The 26656-nt window shown below is 32.5% G+C and overlaps 4 protein-coding genes across 5 annotated transcripts; all 4 read left to right on the forward strand.

Annotated features, from left to right (window-relative positions):
- Positions 1 to 240: 240 nt before the first annotated feature.
- On the forward strand, positions 241 to 2818 carry LOC141716653 (WEB family protein At1g12150-like). The gene is made up of 3 exons (XM_074518847.1): positions 241 to 649; positions 749 to 886; positions 1140 to 2818. Exons 2-3 carry the CDS (start codon positions 785 to 787, stop codon positions 2637 to 2639), a joined length of 1602 nt encoding a protein of 533 aa, XP_074374948.1. The 5' UTR covers positions 241 to 649; positions 749 to 784; the 3' UTR covers positions 2640 to 2818.
- A 1073-nt stretch (positions 2819 to 3891) lies between these two features.
- LOC141718319 (protein FAR1-RELATED SEQUENCE 5-like) lies at positions 3892 to 5145 on the forward strand. The gene has a single exon (XM_074520703.1). It carries the CDS (start codon positions 3892 to 3894, stop codon positions 5143 to 5145), a length of 1254 nt encoding a protein of 417 aa, XP_074376804.1.
- A 13705-nt stretch (positions 5146 to 18850) lies between these two features.
- LOC141717743 (putative LRR receptor-like serine/threonine-protein kinase At1g74360) lies at positions 18851 to 23077 on the forward strand. The gene is made up of 2 exons (XM_074519930.1): positions 18851 to 19359; positions 19658 to 23077. The coding sequence occupies exons 1-2, from the start codon at positions 19293 to 19295 to the stop codon at positions 22867 to 22869; spliced, it is 3279 nt and encodes a 1092-aa protein (XP_074376031.1). The 5' UTR covers positions 18851 to 19292; the 3' UTR covers positions 22870 to 23077.
- A 672-nt stretch (positions 23078 to 23749) lies between these two features.
- On the forward strand, positions 23750 to 25275 carry LOC141717744 (uncharacterized). Of its 2 annotated transcripts, none has more exons than XM_074519932.1 (2): positions 23750 to 23923; positions 24404 to 25275. In XM_074519932.1, exon 2 carries the CDS (start codon positions 24446 to 24448, stop codon positions 25253 to 25255), a length of 810 nt encoding a protein of 269 aa, XP_074376033.1. In that variant the 5' UTR covers positions 23750 to 23923; positions 24404 to 24445; the 3' UTR covers positions 25256 to 25275. The 2 variants fall into 2 exon arrangements, with proteins under 2 accessions (XP_074376033.1, XP_074376032.1); XM_074519931.1 differs by having other exon boundaries at positions 23755 to 23923; positions 24316 to 25275.
- The last annotated feature ends 1381 nt before the right edge of the window (positions 25276 to 26656 follow it).

Here is a 26656-nt window from a genome sequence, read left to right on the forward strand (position 1 = left end):
TATTATCTTACCTCGATCCTTCTTTATACAGACATTTTGGATCCATAGAGCGGCTCGACATCTAAATGCGCCCTAAAAATTTGATGTATCGAGCCGCTTGACAGATAGGATAAATATTGCCAACTGATTGATTTAGGTCAACTAGTTGCTGCATGATTGGATCAGATAAAAACATATACTACAGCGAGAACATATATTAAATCATTGTACGGAGGTGCACATCTTCCAAATACATAAATCTCGCCAGGTAATATATGTTTAGTGGCAAATAATCATCTCATAACAAGAAGGCCTCACGCTCGTGTAGATTGCTAGTTAACAAAAAACAAAGCGATAATACAAGTAGTACTACAAAAGACAGATATCTGGAATTTAAGCCGGCCACTAACATAACTTTGACGATAGTTACAATGTTGTTGTCAGCATCATCTCCTTTAGATTCTTCGTTTCAGACAGCATTTGTGACCTTTGGTAAACTCGATTTCCAGAACCACTTTCAAGTAAACGCTATATAATGCACGCTAAATTCCCGTATATATACCTCGAGGAGATCCTCATGAGAAACATTATCGTCAATTCCATCATATTTCATCGCGATTCAGATTAACTATTTCTGCACATTCAGCTTCATGGGAATTCTACTGTCTTGGTAAGCAAACTGTCCATTGTCTTGAATTGCTTTTCTATCACTGTAGTGTTATTACCTTGTTTTGACTTTGTGAAGTGACTTTATTTTTCAATATGCCAGAATGCATTTCACAGAGGAGTTGGTACGTTGCTAAGAATGGGAGAAATCGACACAAAATCTATTGAATCGGTTCAGGCATCGATTTCCTTGTTTGGTGACAAAAGTGATCAGTTAAGAAGCCGGCCTGCCTGCTACACTGTAAGTTCTCTAAGCCGCGATATCAAATGCTTTCTAGGAATAATGTAATGCTTATGTCGCTAGCTAGTTGAAATCTTACATAAGTTTACAGCAATTAAGACTCATGAACATATTTAGCAAGAATAAGTAAAATTCATGAATGAAAGATCTATAAATAGGAAGAATTTGTCAGAGTGTTGAAAATACTAGCAAACCTTTTCTGAATACATATCCGATTAAACTTACGGTCCAAAATTTATTCTTGTTTTACCAGCAGCTAGAGAAGGAGAATCTTGAAATCTCGTTGAAGCTAGATCAGTATGAAAAAACTGCAGTAGAACTTTTCATCTTGCTGAAGAACACCGAGTTTGAGAGAGAGATATACATGAATGCTTGCCGAGAGGCTAAAATGGGAATATATGAACTTGAATCCAAGATAAAGGAGATGGATGCACAATTGTCCGAAACTGTAAAACTCAAAGACGAAAATTTTCAAGTTTTAGTGGAGTTGAATACTGCTAAAGAGGAGTTGCTTAACAAAGATGTTGAACTTGTTGAAGCCAGAAGTGCAAAGATCGAGGCAGTGAAAGAAGCAGAAGTAATGGAGACTGCTTTGAACATGGAAATGGAAAGGGCTGAAGAGCTTTCAGGCCAAGTAGCGGAGCTCAATGAAACAATTCTTCATTTACAATTTGTCGTTTTAGAGGCACAGAAAGAAAAAGATTTAATTTCTTCTGAAAACCAGACTGCTTTGATGCAAGCCACTAGATCAGCAGAGAAAATTCGAGAAGAGATGGAATCAACTAGAAATCAATTGACGATTTTGGAAGGTGAGGTTTCAGAAAAGTCTTTATTAATTCAGTCACTGCAATCGGAACTTCAACAGGCAAATGAGGTTCGTTATTCTGCTGAAAAGGCTACTCATGATGCAGTTAATGATATAGGCCAGTTAATATCTGATATGGAACTGCTTCTGACTGGAAACTCAAAAAAAGATGGTCAGATCATCGCACTAGAAATGGAGCTAAGTCAGTTAAGAGTAGAACTTAAAATTGCAAACAAAGAGGGGGAGTTACTTAAATGTGATTTAGAGACAATGAGAAGCAAGAATGAGAAGCTTACAAATGAGGTGAATGAAATCTATGAGAAAGAAAGTGAAGCACAAATTGAGATTGCATTGTTAAAGTCTGAGCTGCATAGAGGTAGATCAAAAGCAGCTGCTGCTGATGCTGCTGAAGAAAGAGCCAAGCGCGAAAAGCTGGCACTAGAGCTTTGTATACAGCAGTTAGCACTGCAAGCACAGGAAGCCAAGAACAAGCTCCAAACAATAAAAGATTTAGCACACAAAGGAGACGAAGAAAGGCAAAATTCAGAAGTTATCGAGACTGATGAGGCCATAACAGATAAACAAACAAATGCATGCATTTCAATATCTGAAGAAGACTACAAGGAATTGTTGAAAAAGGCTGATCAGGCCGAAGAAACGAGTAACGAGAATGAAGCATTGAAAAGAGAAATGGAGAGTACAGCAGCAAGAATCGGGGAGTTAAGAACACGAGCAGAACAAGCAGTGTGGAGAGCAGAGGTAGCTGAGAAAGCAAAAGCATTGCTTGAGGAAGAGAAAAGGAAGTTGAAGGAGAAAGAGGAGAGGAGAAAGGTTGCTTTTGAAGCACTTAGACAAGAATCCATTTCCTTAAAGAACAGTTTTAGGAAACATCCTGAGCCTCCAAAGCCATATCAGCCACTAGGTAAGATTCTGAAGATGAAGTTCTAGTATTACATGAAACTGTTGAAAATATTGTTATAAACTTGCTGCTTTGCTATATATCACATTAAAAGGTTGGTTGCCTTATGATCACTTGTATTAACAGTGGATATTCTTGTTTAAAAATCCTGCACATTGCATTTTCTTAACAGTGAGCTGTAATGAAAACTAACTAATGGCTTTGTGAAATATTGGACCTGAAATTCATAATTTAATTTTGGATCGATCTGGATAAATTTTGTGGGCTCTTAAGCCTGTGAAGGTTTTCATTGTCATAATATAAGTAGGGGACAGTCCACAACAATCGTTTGTTGTAGACCAGTTTTACAACAAACTGTTTTTCCACTGTTGGATGGGGATTGGGGAACTGGGATGAGGGACGGACAACGGAAATTTTTCGCAGTTGGTAGGACGGACCGTTGAAAATTTCCGTGGTTCGTAGGATTGCTCCCTTATCCCCAGCAACCCAACAGCCTCCATTCACCACACAAACCAACAAAAATTCACAACAAAAATTTTACTTGGAGAGTGATCAATTTAGGCGGTTTTTGGGCATTTTCATCAAAAAATTCAAGTTCTTTTATCAATTTAAGGTATATTTCTTGTCTTCAATTTCACATTTTCATGGCGGATAATTTATTTGCTCGTATGGTTCGTCATAAACGTAAAAAAAAACTATTGATCATAGTTTACATCTTGATGATTTAAATACTAGTGAAGAACCTAAAACCCCTGTATTTGTTGAAGATGATGATTTCGTAGATAAAAATGAGAAATTTATTAATTTAGATGACGATTTGGTTGATGTTGAGGATGAAAATGAAAATGATGAAAATGAGGTTGAAAATGAGCTTGAAAATGATAATGATAATGTTGAGGGCGAGGATGAAGATGATAATGTAGAAGATGCAAATATGTATGAAAATGTTGATGGGGGAGTTCCATATTTGAATCAAAATTTTCAAACTGTGGACGAGGCCGGTCATTTTTTTAGGGTTTATGTTTTACAAAATGGATTTGCTATTAAAATTCAAGCGAGCCATCGTAATAAAGACAACGAGATATATGGTCGTTTATATGTTTGTAGGCTTTATGGAAAAAGTGTCGTTACTGAGAGTAGTAAAAATAAATGGCGTAGAGAGGTTCTTCCTAAAAGTGAGTGCAAGGTGATGATGTATGTCAATTATCAAAAGAAAAACGTCTTTGGGAGGTAACTAGCCTTGAATTGGTACACGACCACGGTCTTGTTTTCCCTAGTAAGATGAATTTGGTACAACGCGAAAGACATGTCAACACCGTTACCCGTAGTTTGATTAAAACGCTTTTTGGTTCGGGGGTTCGTAATTGTCAAGTGATGAATGTGATTGGTAACATTCATGGAGGTAATGATAAAGTTGGTTTCAATGTTCAACATGTTAGGAATGTGTTAAAAGACGAGAGGAACAAAATGTTTGAGATTAGTGACGCCCAAGCGGGGTTGGACTTGTTGCATAGGTTGAATGAAGAAAGTGGTTCTAAATATTTTATTAGGACTGAAGTTGATGAAGAAAATCGTTTGAAGTGTCTAGTATGGATTGATCTGAAATGTTTAATGGCCTACCAAAATTTTGGCGATGTTGTGGCTTTTGATACCACTTTTCGGACAAATAGATATGCAATGTCATTTGTCCCATTTACCGGAGTCAATCATCATTATCAATCGGTGATTTTCGGGTTTGCATTGATGCGGGATGAACACGCGTCGACTTTTGAGTGGATTCTTCGTACTTGGATTGAAGGTGTAGGAAATAAGCCTCCATTGACTATAATAACGGATCAAGATCAAGCCATGGCAAGCGCTATTGCGGTTGTACTCCCGAATACTACCCATTTAATGTGTTCTTGGCACATAAGTCAAAAATTCCCCAATAAATTAGCTCATTATTATTCGGCTTTTCCGAAATTCAAGACGGACTTCAACCATTGTATTTATAAATCTCTCACCGAAGATATTTTTGAGGCTGGATGGGCATTGTTTGTGGAAAAGTATCACTTGCAAGAGCATAAATGGTTAAATGGGTTATATGAGTCGAAGCGCAAGTGGATTATTGCATATACTAGAAACACATTTTCGGCGTTTCAAAATAGTTCATTGAGGAGTGAGGGGATGAATTATTTCTTTGATAAGTATGTGAATTCGGCAACGGGTTTGAAGGAATTCATTGAAAATGCCCAAAAAGCATTGGCAAGGCAATTCATGAGGGAGAAGGAAGAAGATTATGTCACAATTAATCTAAAATGTCCTATGAAAATGCATACCATATTGGAGTATCATGCTTCTTGTATTTACACTAAGAAAATGTTTAGAAGATTTCAAGATGAATTGTTTGAGTCTTCAAAATACTTTGTTGAAAAAACCGACGAGCTTGTGAAGAAGTGGAGAGAATGGGGGATGTCTATACGTACTATAGTTGTTATAGGCCCATGTCCGAGCCTACGAGAAGAAATTTTTATTTTGTGGCATTCGAGAAAGTAACCTTTTTGGAAATGTGTATGTGTGGAATGTTTAAACATTCGGGGCTACCTTGTAGACACCTATTGGCGGTCTTCACTAAAAAACGGGTTTCGGAAATCCCCCCGTATTTCATAAACTCGAGGTGGACAATGCATGCCAATAGAGTTGATGGTGTGTTGCCTTACGATTTGGATGTTGGACAAAGTCATGAGATGACCTCAACCGATCAATTTAATAATATGGCAATGTTAACCATGAGTTTTATTCAAAGTAGCATTGCATCCAAGGAACGGTATGATTATGCCTTTGGAGTGATGAATCGAGAAATACTAATCCTCGAAAGAATGAGTGTTGATGGAATTAAATCTTACGAAAGCAATTCTCATGCTCCAAATACAAGTGCTCATGAAGAACCAATTTTTGACCCTATTATGTCCCAAACTAAAGGGAGGAAAAAGGACGTTCGTTTCAAAAGTCTCATAGAATCGATTGGTAAAAAGGAAAAGCCGCCAAGAAAGTGCACATATTGTCAAATGGAAGGTCATGATAAAAGAAAGTGTGCTAGTAGACTAGAAAATTTTAGAAATGCTCAATAATTGCAATATAATTAGTAATGTAGTATTTTGTAACGGAATGTTGTAATCTTTTAATGAATTTGAACTTCTTATATTTAACATTGCTTTATTTTTGGTTATGTTTAATTGTCATATAATTGCCAATTATTGTCATATAATTGTGTTTTATTGTGATAGGTAACATGACTAGCGAGTATAGTGGTGACAACAACTCCGATCATAGTTGTGATTCGGTTTCCCACGTTAGCAACACATTCTCGGACTCCCAACCAAGCGATTCATGATATGAGGACAATGACGAGGAATATGTGGTCTCACCAACCTTTAGTGAGATGGAAGATGCATGTGTCGAGTTGATGCCCCTTGTGGACAATGAGGAGCTGCCCCATGTAAAGGAAGAGGAAACGGACTTGTACCCTCCCGATGAGGAGGCTTACAGGGACAACAATTGGATCGAGGCAAGCAATTGGATGGGGGTAGTGAACCGTGGAGATTGGTGAACTCTCATTCAGATCCGTACTTCCTTCTGATCTTGAATTTGGGCAACAACACGCCCGATGGAAAATGGAAAAAATCCGGATGGAATGGTGGTAAGCTTGTTAAATGTGATCAGATTGCCGATAATGTAAACTTGAGGCATGGTGAGGGTTGTAATATGGATCAAATGCGCATTGAATATGTGAAGGGTTGGGTTTCACATCTAACGGGAGGGACGGAGAGGGAATGCGGGACATATTTTGCAAGATTTCGTCTCTACGATGGCTCGAGTACCATTCATATTACCATTTGGAACGACTCCAACCCTTACCCGTGGAAACTTACGGAAGGGCATATCCGTGATGATTATGTACTTGTTCTCTACCATATTGCATGCTTCGTGGATATTATGCAAGGAGTTGCTCAACACCATGTAATCAGCCTCAGAAGCAATATCGACCGAGTCATCAACAAGCCCATCCAATTCTGAACAAAACCTGGACCATTTGCCAATATCAATGAACCACCATACAAGCCAATCCTCTCCTGCAAACGTGGCCTCCTTAGGCCCCCTATAGCCAACCATGTTCACCGGCGCTCGTGAAATCTGAGGACTAGCACCAAAATGTCTGTTCACCCTGTTCGGATGATGCCACTCGACCACATCATAACATACAAGGGGAACTCGACCGCAACCTGCTAACTGTGCCTGTATCATCTCACTGTCCATAATATCATCGAATCTAACATATGGCCTCTAAACCACCTCATCACCAGCAATACCATCAAACTCACCCCTATAGAACGGTAAGCTGTGGTGAGGACATGTCTTCCTGCGCTTTTTTGAAACCCCCACATGAGTATGACTAGAATAGGCCCATCCCTCAGCAACCGGATAATGATCCTGACCGAGAGACCGTAAAGGCACGCCAATACGAGAAAATCTCTCGTAAGCCCAAACATGTAACACCCAGGCACAACAAGCAATGCTCTTACTGTCCTCCAAACCCCGGTATATATGAGCTAACACAGCTGCACCCCAAGCATAATAAGGAATATCCCGCATATTAATCAATGGGTGCATATGCCGAACATGAACAAAAGACCGGTTGTTGGTAGGGAAGAGGATACAACCCATCAAACATAGCAGATACGCCTTAATATATACAACAGTGGCCATCATATTATTCTTCTCAGGCTTCTGCGCACTATATCTATCAAACAACCACCCTAACTTGATGTTATTCCGATAGAAAACCTACTTCACCTCCTCATCGGTCAAAGGCTCAAACCAGTTATTAACAAATTACGCAACCTTGTTCTCTATCACCCCACAAGTCAGTGCATCCCCCTGAACTTGCAACCCTAGAATGAACCCTACATCCTCCAGTGTAACAGTCATCTCCCCCTGTCTCGTGAAGAAAGTGTTGGTCTCTGGTCTCCAACGCTCTACCAAAGCAGATATCAACCGAGTGTTAGTAGTCAAAACAACTACAGGGTCTGCAAATATCCCAAACCCGAGTATGTGTAACAATTCCCGATGTGGTCTCCTTAACTTCCAATCGTGCAATGACTTGTTCCCATAATAGCTCTGCAACTCCTCTCTTCCTGCACCGTCACAAACATCTTCACTAATGTGATACCGATTATCCCAAATAACATTATGTGCGTTCGAACCCGACAACATATTCCCGAAATCATCAAAATTATCCATACCTGAAAATATTGTGAACATAATTCATCAATCACCACAATAAAAACACCACCACATACACAATAAAAACAATCACCACATATATAATCACCAAGTACACAATACATTAACCCCTATATTCGTAATTCGTAATTATACACCCATTTGTTCGAACTATTGTAAAAAGTATCCCAAAATCATACGTTAATTACATCCCAAAATTTATGTACTTAAATTTAACCCCTATATTTGACCCTATCATTAACCCCAAATTCATAATTATAAATTCTTAATTATATCTAAATTCGAATTTTACACTAATATAATTCGAATTTAACACTAATTTTATCATTAAATTTTCGAATTTTACACTAAATTATCATTGAAAATTCGAAATTTAGCATATAAAATTATCATTAAAACTTTTAATTATACACTACTATAATTCGAATTTAACACTTAATTTATCATTATAAATTCAATTTTTACACTAAAATAATTCGAATTTAACACTAATTTATCCTAAAAATCAAATTAAATTTATCCTAAAAATTGAACTAAATTTCATATCAACACTAATATAAATCGAATTAAATCAATTCAAAATTTTGAACCCTTGAAATTCTAAAAATCGAATTTAATCATACTACAATTCATATGTTAATTCAGTACTATAATTCATACATTAATTAACCCTAAAAATTTGAATTACATACACAAAATCAGATCTACAACAATAAAAAAATAAAAAAATTATATCAACAAAACTGAAAATAACAAAAAGGAATCGATCATATACCTTAATTAGGAAAAAGGGGAACGATTCAAGGATTCAAGGCTGTTGATGCTTGGGTTTGCTGTGTTTTTCACATGTTCTTTGCCTCTGCTGCGTTTCTGTGTTTGTGTATGTTTATGTCTGTGTTTGTTGGGTACTATGTGTTTGTTGGGTATTAAACAAACAAAAAAATAATACCAACCGCGGAAATTATCCGCGACCCGAAGGTTAGAAGTATTTTTTAATTATCCCGGATCGCGGAAATTTTCAGCACTCCCCTTTATGCTATTTTAATTACCAGACGTTCGATACATCATCCAACCGTGATAATACGGTTTGTTAAATACCGGTTTACGAAATAGTTGTAGACCGGTCCCATATAAGCAGGTCACTAGGACCCATAAGTAAAACAAAGGTGCCTCTCGATTCTTGAATCAATCCAAAGTTAATTCTTTTTTTTGTTCCCCTAATCGGATATGTTCCAACGGATCACTCCCAGATAAATAAATAAATTATTCTTAATTAAAAAAATATTTTTTAAAAAGATCCGTACATATGTTTTTACTTTTTATGTCCGCCTCTTTGATATTGAAATTCAAAATAAATAGTAAAGCATGTATTCACGAGTGACTCAGGTAAGTATTGCTTCGAGAATTGAAATCTAAACTTGCATTGATGCGTGGTTAGACACTAAGACGTTAATAATCAAACTACTAATTGCATCTCCGCCGTATTATCAAAACTGTTAGCTAAAATAATTGAAAATATAAATTAAAAATACTATATTAACAATAATGATTATGTTTTAAAAATATTATATTAGATATTATTTTGTTATAGATAAAATGTATTATTTGAATATAATAATAAATTATGTATAATTTAACCCCTCAGAGTTTCGACAAATATAGTGAATGTAGAAAAATTTGATTAAATATCTTAGTTAAAGAGAATGCACCTTCAAAATTGAATATTTTTACATAAAATCTTATTTATATATATATATATATATATATATATATATATATATATATATATCAATGATATGTTCAACATATATCCAACATATTTTTAACTAAGAGCTGATGAAATGCTCTAAAGGATATTAGCAACTCCCCGACTTATAATAAAACACAAGAATCAAATATTTATAATAGCACAATTAGGTATCACATAGCCGCCTCCCTCCTCTCCCCTCTCCTAGGGTTTGTCAATTTTCAAGTAAATCGAGGGGCTTCTACTGGTTTTCTCCAGTGGAAAGCCTCAATCCCTTCATTTTTTTATTCTCGTTGATTTCTTTTCAATAAAACCCATTTTTTTGGGTATTTGTGTGTCTCTCCTTTTGGAGTGTGTATCTGTCTCTCCTTTTGGAGTGTTTGTTATGTTTTTGCTTAGTCATGCTTGGGTTAATCTGGCTACTTTGAAAATGATTTATGTGGTTTTGTGGGAGATCTGTTTTTCGTGCATTAAATTTGGGCTAGTGCCGATTATTACAAGAGCTTATTTTTCACAACTAAAATGTGTTCATCTTTTGAGATCTTTCACCCTCGGCTTGTCTATAGCTGGTTTTTGGCATGTAGATAGCTTGGGTGCTTCTGAACATTGGGCTACAGGTGGTGCGTATGTGAAGGTCATTTGTGATATTACTAGTTTCAGGATTGGTGCATGTATGATCGATCAGGAAGCTATTTTAATCTTTTTTCATTCAAAGAATCGTGAGATTCATGATGTTAAACAGTCTGAAAACATAAGCGACTATTTGCTTAGCTCGTTTATTTGTTTAATCCTGACTGTGTTTTTTTCGATGGGAGTTTTGTTTCTATTGAAATTAAGTTGTAATTTTGGTTGATGCAATTTATAAAAAACATTTTGTCAAAAAAAAAAAAACACAAGAATCAAATGTTTGATTTTTGTAGAATGTGGCTGGTTAGGGTCTCTTTGTACGTAACTTATAAGTAAATTTATTCATAAGTGTTTGTCAATCTAATTTATAAGTCAAATTTATAACTTCTAAACTGATGATAAGTTAAATGTTAGCAACGATATACTTTTTCTCAATTTATTATGATTTTTTGCTTTTTTATATATTTTAATTTTAAAATATATATTTGTAAATGTTAATCTAATATTAAATTCATGAATTAAGATAATTATATTTAAAAATTATTTATTTTAATTCATTTAAGTAAAATAAATTCTAATTTATAAATAAAATTATCACTTATAAATAAATTATTTATTTTAAATTATAAATTACTTATTTTAAAATTCCTCAAACCACTCTGTTGCCTCGTCCCACTAATAAATTCTTTCTTTTAACCTGCTGTATTGCCTCATATTCATCGGGTAGTCTTAGTCTAATCAGGTAGAATTCTTAGATTATTATTTTAAAAGCATAAATTTAATTTTTTTTTCGTCAAATATTTTACGCGGATCAGACTTTTTGCTTTACGTGAATATTTTCAGTCAAAAAACTAATTTGGATTCACGGAAAATATCAGCAAAAAGAAAAAAAATATTTGAATATAAACTCTTAAAATATATACCAGATTTTTTGAAAGTTGTGTGTTATATAAAGTTTATTCCGTCCGTCTTGTCACCGAACATGAGCCTTTATGTAGAATGTTAGAGCAAATCAAATAATGTCCTAATAAATAATTTATAAATATAATAAATATTGTGTCCTAGTAATTTAAGATAAATTTGTTGTATATCAACTTTAACAATATGATTTATATTTGTTCATCTTGAAATACGTGTCGAACACTTTCCCAAAAACGATAACAATTGGGAGGGACGGAAGAAGTAATAAATTTGAATTATAATAAGAAGGGAAAATAAATAATGAGAGGAGAGAGATGTGTAAAATGAGAGGGAAATAATTTTTTAATAGAAATACACATTCTTAGTGGTGCCTTACAAAATGAGGGACATGATAAATGTATTAGTATTTTAAGGTACCGCTAGGATATTATTGGATAACTCTTTTATTTAAAATGTCTCAAATTTTAACTTAGTACAAGTTTTGAGGGCATTATTGGACTTTTTAGATTATCAATTTTTTTTACATAACGGCTGATGAGTAGATCACCCAAAAGGCTCCAACTTCCGATCTCAAATCACTAAAAATAAAAATAAAATAATAAAATAATCTCAAATCACTCCCTATGTTAGGGGGGGATTTCCCTTGTAAAAACAACCTAGGCTGTAATTTAAAGCAACCGTAATCTTTGAATTATCCCCTCGTATCTTTATAATTTCTGCATCCTACATTTGACTAGGTGATTATTTTTGTCGCTATTGAATATTGATTCCTTGGAAAATATTAAATGATCCAAAAATTATTCCTAAATATTTCTCAAAAACATAGTATCCTGTATGTAATCGGTGACATTCTAATTAATAATCTTTATTAATACGAAGTATTTTTTTAAGTGTTACTCGAGTTTCGTCATTTTTTGGTTTCATCAGTTTCATTTTTTTTTCATATTATAACTCTAATTGTATTATTTTTAACCTTTTTTTATTTTTATATTATTTATAATTTCATAACTCTAAGTGTATTATTATTTTTTATTCCTATATAACTTATAATTCTATATGTATTATTGTTACCCCTTTTTTATTCTTAGAAACCATGTATTTTTATTGTTTTATAGGTTGAATTCCTATTTTTAATTATGTTTTAAAATTAATAGATTCGCAAATTGGTCCAACTAAATAACTTCCGAAAAATATAAATGACGACCAAATAAATAGGTCATGTGTTTAAATTAAGAATATTTTAATTTATAATTTTTTAAGTTATTGATGGAATTCCATTTTAATAAAACAATATAGATATTATAGACACAGTATTTAGTTTCACCCCTAGATAATAAAATTGTTCAAATCATATTACGATTATAATTCTATTTCCCGCAGAGCTCTAAATAATTGTTTGATATAGTAATTGGTTTCATACATTTTAGTACGGTTATGTCGTATTTCATTTTCACATCTAGATTCTTGTTTCATGTAGAGTTTTATGTTACTTTTAATGAAATATAAAATTGTTGGAATCATATTATAATCACGATATTTTTATTTTTCGTAAAATTCTTTATAATTTTGTATTAAAATAATAAAATTATTTGAATCATATTATGATTAAAATACTTCCATTTCCCGTATAACTCTGTATTATTTTTTAACGATACGGTACCCGGTTTCACCGTATTTTCGTTTCAATCTAACCTCTTTAAGTGCTACTTGATTTTATTATATTTTGGTTTGCCGTTTTTTGGTTCCACCCCTAAATTCCTATTTTATGGAAGTAACAAAATTGTTGAAATCGCAGCATAATTACAAAACTTCTACATCCCGTATATTTTTTATTAATTTTTGTTAAAATTATAATTAGTAGAAATTGTGTATATTAACATACTTTTATTTTTCTTAAAACTTTGTATTTTTTTTAACGATACATTTCTTAATTTCACCATATTTTAGTTATAACATAATATTAATATATTATGCTAATTATATAATTACAAATACATTTAATAAATTTTCTTTGCCCAATTCGCACGTATTATCTTCCACTGTTATATTGATATAGGAATATTATGAGATATGTCCATAAACTAGTACTTATCGGAGCATTTTCAATTAGAATTACAACCTTGTCAAATTATCAAAAGATATTAATCTTTTATTTTCATCTAATTTTATCTTAACTTGGTGATATTCTTCTCCAATAGTAGCCATTTTTAGAAGTTGCCCATATATTTACTAAATTAAATGTTTTAATTTTTTAGAAATTTTTTATATATCATGGAATTATAATGTTTGTTGAGCAACTCCAACAATATCTTTATATAGGTTCTTGAGTCAAATTTTTAAGAAATTGAGACAAAATTTCTCTCTAACAAGCTCCATATCCCCCTCTATAATATTAGGAGTTTCGAATGTTTCCTCACTTTTAGGAGTGAATATCCCCTCCACTATTATTATATTATATTTTTCATACTTGCTATTTTATATTTAATGAATGAATATAAACAGGGCAGTAAGTGTACGTTTAAAACGAAATTATTAAACTTAATTTGTAAAATGCCGTTGGTATGTTTACAAATAAAAAGCTACAAATTAACATATATGCTGAATACAGAGTTGACCAAAATCTTGAATTTTATTTAAATAAACTATATGTACTGCTATATATTATTACTGAGTTCAGTACTAACTTACAATTAACTTACTTAATTTAAAAAGATAAAAAAAATGCATAATTGAAGTCAAAATGATTTGCAATCATAGTATACAATAATGTAAAATTTACATTATTGCTGATATTAAAGTTGATTTTAATGAAAAATATTAGTTTTTGAAATTCAACGTATGTATGGGAAAATGTTAGTTTCTTATTTACAATATTGTTAGTGTTAGCATGTAAATTATTGTATGTTACATCTATTAGTAAATTATGATGGTTTCAATTATTTATATACTAAATATCTGATTTATGTACATGTATAATCATTATTAACATCTAGTGAGATAATTGATTACTTAAATAACATGCATTTATAATTATTCAAAAATTAAAATTATGTAATAAATAAATTGCTATAATTTATATATGGTATTCAGTATTCACATTATCACTAACAAACAATCCATATATATTTTTTACGCAACCGCGTATTAATCAATTATATATTTTTAAGACTTATTATTGATATTCATGATTTTTTTCAAGAATTCGAAAGAAAAATTGTATTTATATCGCTATTTAAACCGTTTTTAATTTTCTTTCATTACGACTCTAATATTTCTTCATACAATAATTTGATAACATTTTACACTATTCTTCTAAATTTAAACAAATTTCGTTCGATAAAGTTTTATAAATATCGGTTGAACTGTTTAATTCTTTCAAATTATTGAATAATATATGTTTTTTCCTTAAATAATATAAAATGTATTGAATAAATGTTACAATATAATATAGATATAACCTTTATTTGAATAATTCAAAATATTAAAATAATTCAAAATATTAGCACAATACAAGTTTTATTCCGGTGCAATGCACGAGAAACTTTATTCATATTACTTATAATTTTTTCATATTGAAATAACTTTTTTTATAAAAATTTATTAGTAAAATTTGTGAAATTACTTATACGCAGTTTTTTAATATTAATTTTTTTGTTGTTTTTATTGTTATATACATATTTTATGAAATGTCAAATTTTTCTAAATTTATATATATATATATATATATATATAAAGGTGCCACTACAACATTGTTTTATTGCGCCTAGTGCAATGAAACATTGCTGGAGGGCACTGTTATGAAACATTGCTGTAAGACACTGTTTGGCCACTTTATTTTTTTTCGAACTTATATTTTGATATTTTTGAATTAATATTTTAAACTAAAATATTTAAATTTAATATTGAATTTAAAATTTTTGAGTGGAAAAGTATTTTTTAATTATTTGTTCGAAATAGTATTTTCGAATTTTTATTATAACGGAATATTATGAGTTTTATGTTTTTTTTTTTTATTTTTCTTGTACTTGTCCAATTTAGTTTATCAATTTTTAATTTATAGTAAACGAATATAATGCTAAAAATTAACAATGTAGAAAACTAAAAAAATGAAATTTTATCGATTTTTCGTTAGCTATAAAAAAATATAAAATAACTCAGCCTCCGTAATGCTAAATATTTTTTCGTAACAAATAAAAAAAATACCCTGTGCCACCTACAACATTGTTTCATTGCGGCTAGTGCAATGAAACATTGCTGGAGGACGTTGTTTTAAATGTAACCGTTTTACTCGCTTTATTTTTCTAATTTATTTTTTTCAGTTAAAAATGAATTTTTAAATATTTTTTCGAACTTATATTTTGATATTTTTTAATTAATATTTTAAACTAAAATATTTAAATTTAAAATTTTTGAGTGGAAAAGTATTTTTTAATTATTTGTTCGAAATAGTATTTTCGAATTTTTATTATAACGGAATATTGTGAGTTTTATATTTTTTTTAATATTGTGAGTTTTATATTTTTTTATTTTTCTTGTACTTGTCCAATTTAGTTTATCAATTTTTAATTTATATAATTTATAGTAAACGAATATAATGCTAAAAATTGAAAATGTGAAAAACTAAAAAAAAATTGAATTTTATCGATTTTTCGTTAGCTATAAAAAATTATAAAACAACTCAGCCTCCGGAATGCTAAATATTTTTTCATAACAAATAAAAAAATACTCTGTACCACCTACAACATTGTTTCATTGCACGTAGTGCAATAAAAGATTGTTGGAAGACGTTGTTTTAAAAGTAAAGATTCTTGCTCGCTTTATTTTTCTAATTTGTTTTTTGTTAAAAATGAATTTTTAAATATTTTTTCAAACTTATATTTTGATATTTTTGAATTAGTATTTTAAACTAAACTATTTAAATTTAATAATGAATTTAAAATTTTTGAGTGGAAAAGTATTTTTTAATTATTTGTTCGAAATAGTATTTTCGATTTTTTATCATAACGAAATATTGTGAGTTTTATGTTTTTTTTAATATTGTGAGTTTTATGTTTTTTTTTTAATTTTTCTTGTACTTGTCCAATTTAGTTTATCAATTTTTAATTTATAGTAAACGAATATAATGCTAAAAATTAACAATGCGGAAAACTAAAAAAATGAAATTTTATCGATTTTTCGTTAGTTATAAAAAAATATAAAACAACTCAGTCCCCGGAATGCTAAATATTTTTTCGTAACAAATAAAAAAAATACTCTCTGCCACCTACAACATTGTTTCATTGCGGCTAGTGCAATGAAACATTGCTGGAGGACATTGTTTTAAATGTAACGGTTTTTGCTCGTTTTATTTTTCTAATTTATTTATTTTGTTAAAAATGAATTTTTAAATATTTTTTCGAACTTATATTTTGATATTTTTTAATTAATATTTTAAACTAAAATATTTAATTTTAATATTGAATTTAAAATTTTTGAGTGGAAAAATATTTTTTAATTATTTTTTCGAAATAGTATTTTCGAATTTTTATTATAACGGAATATTGTGAGTTTTATGTTTTTTTTTTAATAGTGTGAGGTTTATGTTTTTATTTTTATTTTTCTTATATTTATCCAATTTAGTTTATCAATTTTTAATTTATAATAAACGGATATAATGCTAAAAATTGAAAATGTGGAAAACTAAAAAAAATGAAATTTTATCAATTTTTTGTTACCTATAAAAAAATATAAAACAACTGAGCCCCGGAATGTTAAACATTTTTTAGTAACAAATAAAAAAAATGACTTTTGCCACCTGTAGCATTGTTTCATTGCGGCTAGTGCAATGAAACATTGTTGTAGGTGGCTCACGAGGGTTTTTTATTTTTATTTTGTTCTCATTTGTTTTTTTTAAAATTAAAAATTATTTATAAATAATATTTAATTCATCATAACTTTATTAAGGAGTATAAATGTGTTATTATACATAATTTTGACATATTTAAAATTTAAATTTAAATAGTTTGATTAGAATTTATTCAAAAAAGTCCCAAAAACAATTAACCCGTTACTAGTAAAGTTAATAATTTTAATATAAATAATTAATTGACTTGATTCTATAATGACCTCAAACACATTAATTTATATTAATATAAGATATTAAAAAAATTCACATTATTGGTAAGATATTATCGCCGAGCTTGTAATTTAAATTAGAATGTGACGATATTTTTCGGCCGGGTCATGTAGTCAATTTTTGAGTATTTTTTGAACAATGGACCAAGTTCTAAAATGCATTGACTCATTATAATTCGAACTTCTCTAAACATGTAATACCAATATAGATTATTTATATATAAGCGATTCTTTTTTCAATATTTTTTAAAAAAATTATATAGGTACATTTTAATTACTTTTTATAATAAAAAATTTGTTAAAAATATATGAGATATATTTTCAAACTAAAAAATGATTAATAAATAAGATAATAATCAATTTATGTACTATGCCTAATTTTATATCTGAAATTTAATTCTTTAAAATTAACTGTACAAATATTCAACTAACTATCCTTTTTTTGCGGAATTCAAGTAAGTATTTTAAAGTTAAATAAAATAATAATTCAACACACTTACATATTATGTGTATGATAAAAATACATGTGACAATATGATGTAGTGGTAAGATATTGTATAGTTGAATGAAATGACTTGAGTTCGATTTTCACAAACAATAATAATAATAAAAATTTGCACTTATATCCTTATTCTCCTATTAAGTACCAAACTCTTACTCTTCACATTCATAATTTGGAAGAACCAAACTCTTACTCTTCACATTCATAATTTGGAAGTACCTAGTAGTACTAGTACTTGTTCATTTGTAATAAAAAAATTTGCACTTATGCCCTTGTTCTCCTGTTAAGTTTTGGAAGTCTGAACCAAACTCTTACTCTCACATTCATATAACCAAAATTATTTTACCACGTAACAATTGGCTCATCCATTGAAATGACACCAAATTATTTGAGAAAAATTTTGAAATTTGGAAGTACCTAACAGTACTAGTACTTGTTCATTTGTATTTTGTATCATCCAATTCAATTGTATAAGTTTTTTTTTAAATGCTTACACAGTGAATATAAATATAAAATATATTTTCATAATTTTTTTTTTAAATTTTCATTTTTTTTTAAAATTTAAACATCAATATTTTATTCTAAAAAAAATAAAAAATTATATACAAAACTATACGAGAAGCATTAAAATATCCCCTTCCTATATACAATCAGGGACCGAGGGAGTAATTCCTTGGATATAATTTTATAAATTTGAATAAGAAAAACAAGAATCACGTACATGTTATGTTCGTCTTCTCTTCATCGAGCGTTATTATACCACTGAGTTTTATGAATATTTAAAGTCAATCAACAAGTTGAGTCATAAAGTGTGGTGGTGTGATAAAAAAGAAAGATAGAGGGAAATGAAATAGAACGTTCGATACATATGCCAGTTAATCAAAATACTATTTTGGAACCTTTTGAAAGACTGGTCTGCAAACATGCCAAAACATTAAACGACCATTGACTGTGATCAACACGTAGCTAAAACATACCCATGAATATGTTTGGTTGCATATAAAAATGTACAACAAAGCTGGTCAAACAAAGTTAGGTCAACTTGGGCGGTATTCTTGGTTTCTCACTAAGCCTAGCACACATTCTTCATTCTTAGTTACCTGCACATTTTCATAATCTTCTTCCTCCTTTCTTTTCAACAACACCAAAAGTCATCAACTCTAGTTAAACTATAGTATATGATTACCTAATTATACATACTTACTGTAACTTCACAGACATTACCAGTAATCCATTTTTTCAAAAAACATCAACTTACTTGCATTTGCTTCAAGTCTTCAAGGTTGGTTCTGCTCCCTCTGCAGATTCTCGAAAATCGAAGAACATTCTTCTTTTATTCAAGACCCTGTTGCCATTGACCTCTAAAATTCTATCCAGAAAACATCTGTTCCCTCAATATTTATTTTTCTCATAAACCAAGTTCATTAGACCAATCTGAATTACAACAGCAGCAGCAGCAGCAGCAGAAGAATATTTAGTTTCCTGATCATGCCGAAAGACAGAATTGCCATACGACATCTACCATTGCTACTTGTTTTGTGGATCTTACTTAAAGGTATCTATTCACTACACTTGTTTGCATATTAGATCAATCTTTCAAAAAAATCCTACAGGAGAAAAACTAATTACATGACAGTTTGTATTTCATTCTAATTTGGTATTCATCAGCAATTATTTTTTTTATGGGAAATTTTCTATAGCAACATGTACCTTGCATGTGATTACCAAATTCTGCATGGCACAAACTATAATGGTTCTTTCATATCTAATAGTCTAATACATATTCAAGGTTTGCGAGGAGGACTCATGTTGATAATTGGATTACTTACTAGCGTTCTTGTTGTAAACTGCAGATAGATATGTTGTTGGAGACTCACTTGACACTGATAAACAAGTCCTACTCGACCTCAGATCATTTCTTAAAGAGCAAAATCGTGTTGATCGAGGGAAATACACCCAATGGAATCCACTAGATTTACCACCATGCAACTGGCCAGGAATCACCTGCAACAATAGTCGAGTCACTAAAATCGATCTTTCCAACATCAATCTCTCGGGGCACATATACCGGAATTTTTCAGCATTGACTGCACTCATTCATCTTGACTTGTCAAGAAATTCAATAAGAGGGCCAGTTCCTGCTGATTTAGGCGTATGTCAGAACCTAAAGTTTTTGAACATTTCATATAATCTCATAGCTGGTAAGCTCAACTTTTCTGGACTCAACAACTTAGAAACACTCGATCTTTCAGAAAATAGAATTGAAGGAGACATTAGGTCAATTTTACCAAGATTTTGTAGTAGCTTGGTAGTTGCAAATGTCTCATCAAATAATCTAACTGGTGAGATTGGAAAGTCTTTAGATGGATGCTTGAAATTACAGTATGTTGATTTTAGCGCTAATCATCTGAGAGGGGAAATCAATTTTGCATTTCAAAGGCTGAAGGAGTTTCAGGTATCTCAGAATAAGATAAGTGGCAAAATTCAACCATGGATGTTTTCAGAAAATTGCAGTCTTAAAGTTTTGGACTTGTCAGAGAACTCATTCACAGGAGAACTTCCAAAGGAGATTTCGCTTTGCAAGAATTTGGTTTCACTAAATTTGTGGGGAGAAGGATTCACTGGAAAAATTCCGTGGGAAATAGGATCACTTGTGAATCTTGAGGCACTAATACTGGGGAAAAACAGATTTGACCGCGAAATTCCAGAGTCTCTCCTTGACCTGAAAAAGTTGAGCTTTCTGGATTTGAGCAAGAACAAATTCAGTGGTGATATACAAGGAATTTTCGGGCGAATGACACAAGTGAAATTTCTCCTGTTGCATGGAAATTCATATACCGGAGGCCTTAACTCATCTGGAATTTTCACATTACCAATTATTTCTCGTATAGACCTAAGTAAGAATAACTTTAGTGGTCAGTTACCGATTGAGTTTTCTCAGATGCGTAGCTTGAAGTACTTGTTTCTTTCCTCCAATCAATTCACTGGAAATATACCGCCAGAATATGGAGAATTTCAGCAACTCCAAGCTCTTGATCTCTCTCACAACAGGCTTAATGGATCTATTCCACAAAGTTTGGGGAAATTAAAGTTCTTGCTGTGGTTGATGCTTGCAAATAATGAGTTATCTGGTGAAATCCCCGCAGCTTTAGGGAATTGTAGTAGCTTGTTGTGGCTTAACCTTGCATATAATCAAATTTCAGGGAAAATACCACCCGAGTTAGCAAGCATTGGCAAGGACCCGATGCCAACATTTCTATTGAATCGAAATAGTGATCAAATTTCTGCTGGTTCGGGGGAGTGTTCAGCTATGAAGAGATGGATACCTGCAGACTACCCTCCATTTAGTTTTGTTTATACTCTTCTCACAATGAAGAAATGTAGAAGCCTATGGGATACATTGCTTAAAGGGTATGGCCTATTTTCAGTTTGCTCCCCAGGTACAAGTGTTCGAACAAATCAAATATCTGGTTATATTCAGCTCGGACATAACCAGTTAACTGGCGAGCTTCCTCGAGAAATTGAGAAGATGAAGAACTTCAGTATGTTGCACCTAGGTAATAATCGACTCGAGGGCAAATTTCCTGCTGAAATAAAAAACTTGCCACTAATGGTCCTTAACATAACAGGAAACAACTTTTCTGGAAGAATTCCAGCAGAATTAGGGTCCCTTAGTTGCTTACAAGGCCTTGACTTGTCATATAACAATTTCTCTGGAGTATTCCCTTCAAGCTTGGGCAATTTGAATGATCTTACCAAGTTTAATATCTCCTACAATCGGTATATTTCTGGTGCCATACCGACAATTGCACAATTCGCAACATTTGAGAAATGGTCATTTGTTGGTGACCCATTGTTACGCCTTCCGCATTATATGGATAATACTACTAAAGAATCCTCAAGTATCACCAAAAACCCGAGGAGTGCGAAATCAGCACTCATGGTGTTTTTAGTCATACTAATTGCCTGTTTCGCATTTGGAATTACAAGTCTCATGATATGTGTTGTATTGAAAAGCCCGGTAGACTTACCAAATTATATCATGGAAGGCACAAAGGAAAGACACAACACGAGTTCAATCTCTGGCGGGTCTTCACCCTGGTTTTCCAATGGAATCAAAGTCATTCGTTTAGACAAAACTGCATTTACGCATAAGGACATCTTAGTGGCGACAGGGAACTTCTCCAGTGAGAGAATTATTGGAAGGGGAGGATTTGGGACAGTTTACCGAGGAGTGTTGCCAGATGGAAGAGAGGTAGCTGTTAAGAAGCAGCAAAGAGAGGGTATTGACGCGGAAAGAGAGTTTCGAGCAGAAATGGAGGTGCTAACCGGAAAGGGCTTTGGTTGGCCTCATCCTAACCTTGTGACTCTTTATGGGTGGTGCCTTGATGGCTCAGAAAAATACTTGGTCTATGAGTATATGGTAGGTGGAACCTTAGAAGACCTTATTTCAGATCGAACACGTCTCACATGGAAGCATAGAATTGATGTGGCAGTTGATGTTGCACGGGCTCTGCTATTTTTACACCACGAGTGCTACCCTGCAATTGTGCATAGAGATGTGAAAGCTAGCAATGTGCTCCTTGATAAAGATGGGAAAGCCCGTGTGACAGACTTTGGGCTAGCTAGATTTGTTGATGCTGGAGAGAGTCATGTAAGCACTATGGTGGCAGGAACTGTTGGATATGTTGCGCCAGAGTATGGACAGACATGGCAGGCCACAACAAAGGGAGATGTGTACAGCTACGGAGTACTAATAATGGAGCTGGCTACTGGGAGACGAGCAGTGGATGGAGGAGAAGAATGCCTAGTTGAATGGGCGAGAAGGGTGATGGACTACGGGCAACAGGGAGTTACTAATCAAACATCTGTACCCGTGGCAGTATCAGAGTCTGGGCTGGGAGAGGGGGCAGAGGAGTTGCGCGAGGTGCTTAAAATTGGAATAAGGTGCACAGCAGAGTCACCGCAAGCTAGGCCAAATATGAAAGAGGTGCTTGCTATGCTGTTTAGGATTTCATTTGCTAGCCAAACAGATTTGAAATATTTTCCTTCTCCTCCATCTTAATAAATTAAGATCCAGAATGTCGATATGTTTATACTAGTGATTCACAATCATGTCTACATTTTTGTTGTTACTAGAATTCTTTGTAAATACTAATTTAACATAGATTTTCTAGACAACACTTTGGTCAGCAATCTTTGCAGAAGTTTTGCTTCAACTTTTGCAGCCCAACCATTAACCAGAGCTGCAGGCATTGCAAAGCTTATTCCATTAACTTTTCGATGAGTTTAAGTTCTACTGTTTCTTATCGGCTTGCCTACAAATAAGATTGTGGTTAGGGAGATATTTTGATATAAGCTTAAGCATGGTTCTCTAATAATCTTAGTAACTTCTTAGTTCTGACATCCTATCCAATGAGCTTATGCCTAACCAAAGTAGATGATACCATAACATTTTACATTTTAAAAAATCGATTCTACTCTACCTTACAGCATCAAAAATAAAAAAAAATCCTAAAAATCACAGAATGCAATCATTCTTACATATAACTTAAAATTTAAATCATTCTTTACCAAGCAAGAAAATGCAGCTAGCTCTCATATGATGATTCATGATCAATAAGTCCGATTATAACACAAATAAGTCCATGACATAAAACTCTGCAAGATTTTCTAAACCAACAACATTTTCTCGAAAATTTTAATATAAATTACAAAAACAAAAATATTAGTATAACCTGTATAAAGATCAGCATTTCAAGCACCAACATGGCTCAATCTCCCTGATGATGTGATGACTTCAATTCAGGTCCAATTCTAACTCAAAAAAGAGGACCATCCAAAATATAGTCACCTTAAATAAAAGCCCAAATTGAAAAACCTTCTGGCTAATAAATCTGACCCGGCCCAAGAAAAAGGCTAGAGTCTATGTTTGTTATAATGCACCCTAGATGTAGCTAATCATTATCCTCCAGACAGAACACTTGGAAGCTAGATAGAGCTTCTGGCTCTTGGTCTTAACAACGTTTCCTGTAATAAAGATCTCAACTTTCTTACAGGACTCGATCATCTTTTGTCATCTTCAATCTTGGCACACTTTTCGAGGCACCATTTTTAAGGTTTTTATTCTTTTCTTGTTTTTTTTCCTTTCTTTATTTAATTTTGCGTTGATAAGATTTGAATGAATCTGTTTCTGAAGTATTAAAAATAATGAAATGTAATGTGACACTGTGCTTGATGTTAATTGATATAAAAATTTAATCTTTTTTGCATTTTAATATTGATTATAATTTCAACACTGCTAATAAGTAATAATAACCTCTTTATAGGACTGTTATGTTAGCTCTTTTTTGTTATAGATACAAATGCTTGTATGTATGCTCAATTGGGTGATTTGCTTTTGTTTCAATTGGAGGTTTTGCATCTTGTTCATGTTTGTAGCTAGTATTGTGATTGCTCACTATTGCGCATGTGTACCGTGATATCTTAATGTTTTTGTACAATTTTGTAGGTCTGGTTGTGAGAAATTGTCGATTTTTTGTTATATTATACCTTGAAAGGAAGTTCTTGAGAAAACCCGTGTTCATGTTTATGTAAAGGTGGGATCTTTTTTATCAAGTCGAGCATTTTTATAGTTCATCATGTGGGGTTTTGCTTCCAATGCGATCTCTGGAAATAAGGGTCTGAAAAAAGATGTTTTGAAGGCAAATAAAGCTCCTTGGGAGTGTTCAGATGATGAGATTTCGGTCAATAAGCATAGGGAGGAAGGATTGGAATGCCCAATTTGCTGGGAATCCTTTAACATTGTGGAGAATGTACCTTATGTTTTGTGGTGTGGTCATACCTTGTGTAAGAATTGTGTACTAGGACTGCAATGGGCTATCGTGAAACTTCCAACGCTACCTATTCAGCTTCCTTTCTTCATTTCTTGCCCATGGTGTAGCTTGCTATCATTCAGGCTGGTGTACAAGGGAAACCTCAAATTTCCTTGCAAGAACTACTTTGTCCTCTGGATGGTTGAGAGCATGAATGGCGACAGGATGAAATCCCATACTTCCTTGTGCACTGATCATCAACATGTCTGGTCTTTAAACAAGAATGTGGCTGGGAATCAGGTTAACAATGGAAACTTTATCGGCACCACCGATACACATCATCATCGTCCAGAAAATGAGTCCAACCATAACGAAGGTCGCTCAGTCGGTATTCATTTCAATACGGAAAGATTCCACTTATCCCTTCGCAAGTCCTTAGTTTTCTTTGTTCACTTGACTGCTAAATTTCCATTAGTCTTCATATTTCTCCTTATTGTTTTGTATGCAATACCTGCCAGTGCAGCCATTTTGGCTTTGTACATTCTTATCACTGTTTTATTTGCTGTCCCCGCTTTACTTGTTTTGTACTTTGCATACCCTAGCCTTGACTGGTTGGTCAGGGAAATTATCAATTAATTTTGACTGAATTTTCATTCTGTGAAGTCTACTTTTTGGCATTCTTCCTGCTGGCTATATTATACAATTTGTGGAATTATTTAATACCGTCATGATCATTCTGGCCTCTGGACTACTTATGCTTTGGTATAATCTATATCTTATGGTGCGTTAAGAGTATCTGCATCTGAATATTGACCTTTTAAGTTCTGATAGTAAGAGAGATTTCCAAAGAGTATCTTGATCCCACAAATGATAAGCTCCAATGCATGGAATAGTACTTCACTTGTGTTATGATCTACTTGTAGATTACCCAATAATCACACGGAGAATTATATTGTAAGCTTTTAAAGATTTCAAGTTCTGTAATGGAAGTTCCTTTCTTTAATTCTCTCAAATCTATATAAGCTCACTAAGTGCCCAAATCTTATGTTCTTAACTCCTTTTCAGCTTTTCTCTCCTTGAGCGTTTAGCTTGTTTGCAGAAGGTAGCAATTTTGGGGCATGTGACTAGACATTTTAGTGGTTAAATTCTGATTAAATACAAGCTATTAAATTTTAGGACAGTTCTTCAATAAAAAAATTCTGATTAAATACAAGCTATTAAATTTTACTTTCTTTGTAAAATTCAAAGTAATGAGATGATGTTTCCTAACCTTTTTCTATAACAGATAATCATCAGCTATTATAGTTAATACCTATTTCAGAATATTCTACGTATTGGGCTTTCAGATCCCTCTATATTGCTCCCAAATACTCTGTTTGGTCTTTTCGACCCATTTTCTGCATCATATATCACCTGATTTGTTGAGGTCTATGTTTATAGGAGGTAGTTGGTGCAAACTGGATTACCAAATAGTTAGCACATAACACTTATGTATAGTACACCGGTGCCACAGCTAAGAGTGCCATATGTTTCCCTTTGACACGAGATTGAGAGATTGTTATGATAATCGTTGTCATAATATTAATTACTGAGAATTTTACTTTTCAACTACTAAACTAAAAATATTGCACATAAATCACAGGAAAGATTTTAATAGATGCTTTTTTATCTTGGAAGCCATGGTTTTTGTATGTTATGGACTTGATATGTATGATAATAATCCCTTTAGGAGACGATTGTGACTAGGAGGGAAGTTTCTGGGAATGGTCGCGTCTCATTTTCATTTCTAGGCTCTTCTTACTTTTTGCTTTGCATTAAATCTCCGCCAAGCTGCCGCTAGGAAGGGTCCATAAGGGATTGTGAAACCCTAGCCCATAGGGGCGGGCTGTGGTTAGTGCCAAAAAGAATATTCATTTAATTTGATAACTAAAGATATAGTGTGGCAATCCCCTTCTGCTTATTGTAATTTTTTCAAGCCTGTGACCAATGAAGCAGATGGTCCTTGCTCAACTTCAGTTATATTAATATATAGGAGTA

The sequence above is a fragment of the Apium graveolens genome, chromosome 4 (assembly GCF_009905375.1).
Source record: "Apium graveolens cultivar Ventura chromosome 4, ASM990537v1, whole genome shotgun sequence".
In the NCBI taxonomy this organism is placed as follows: Eukaryota; Viridiplantae; Streptophyta; class Magnoliopsida; order Apiales; family Apiaceae; genus Apium; species Apium graveolens.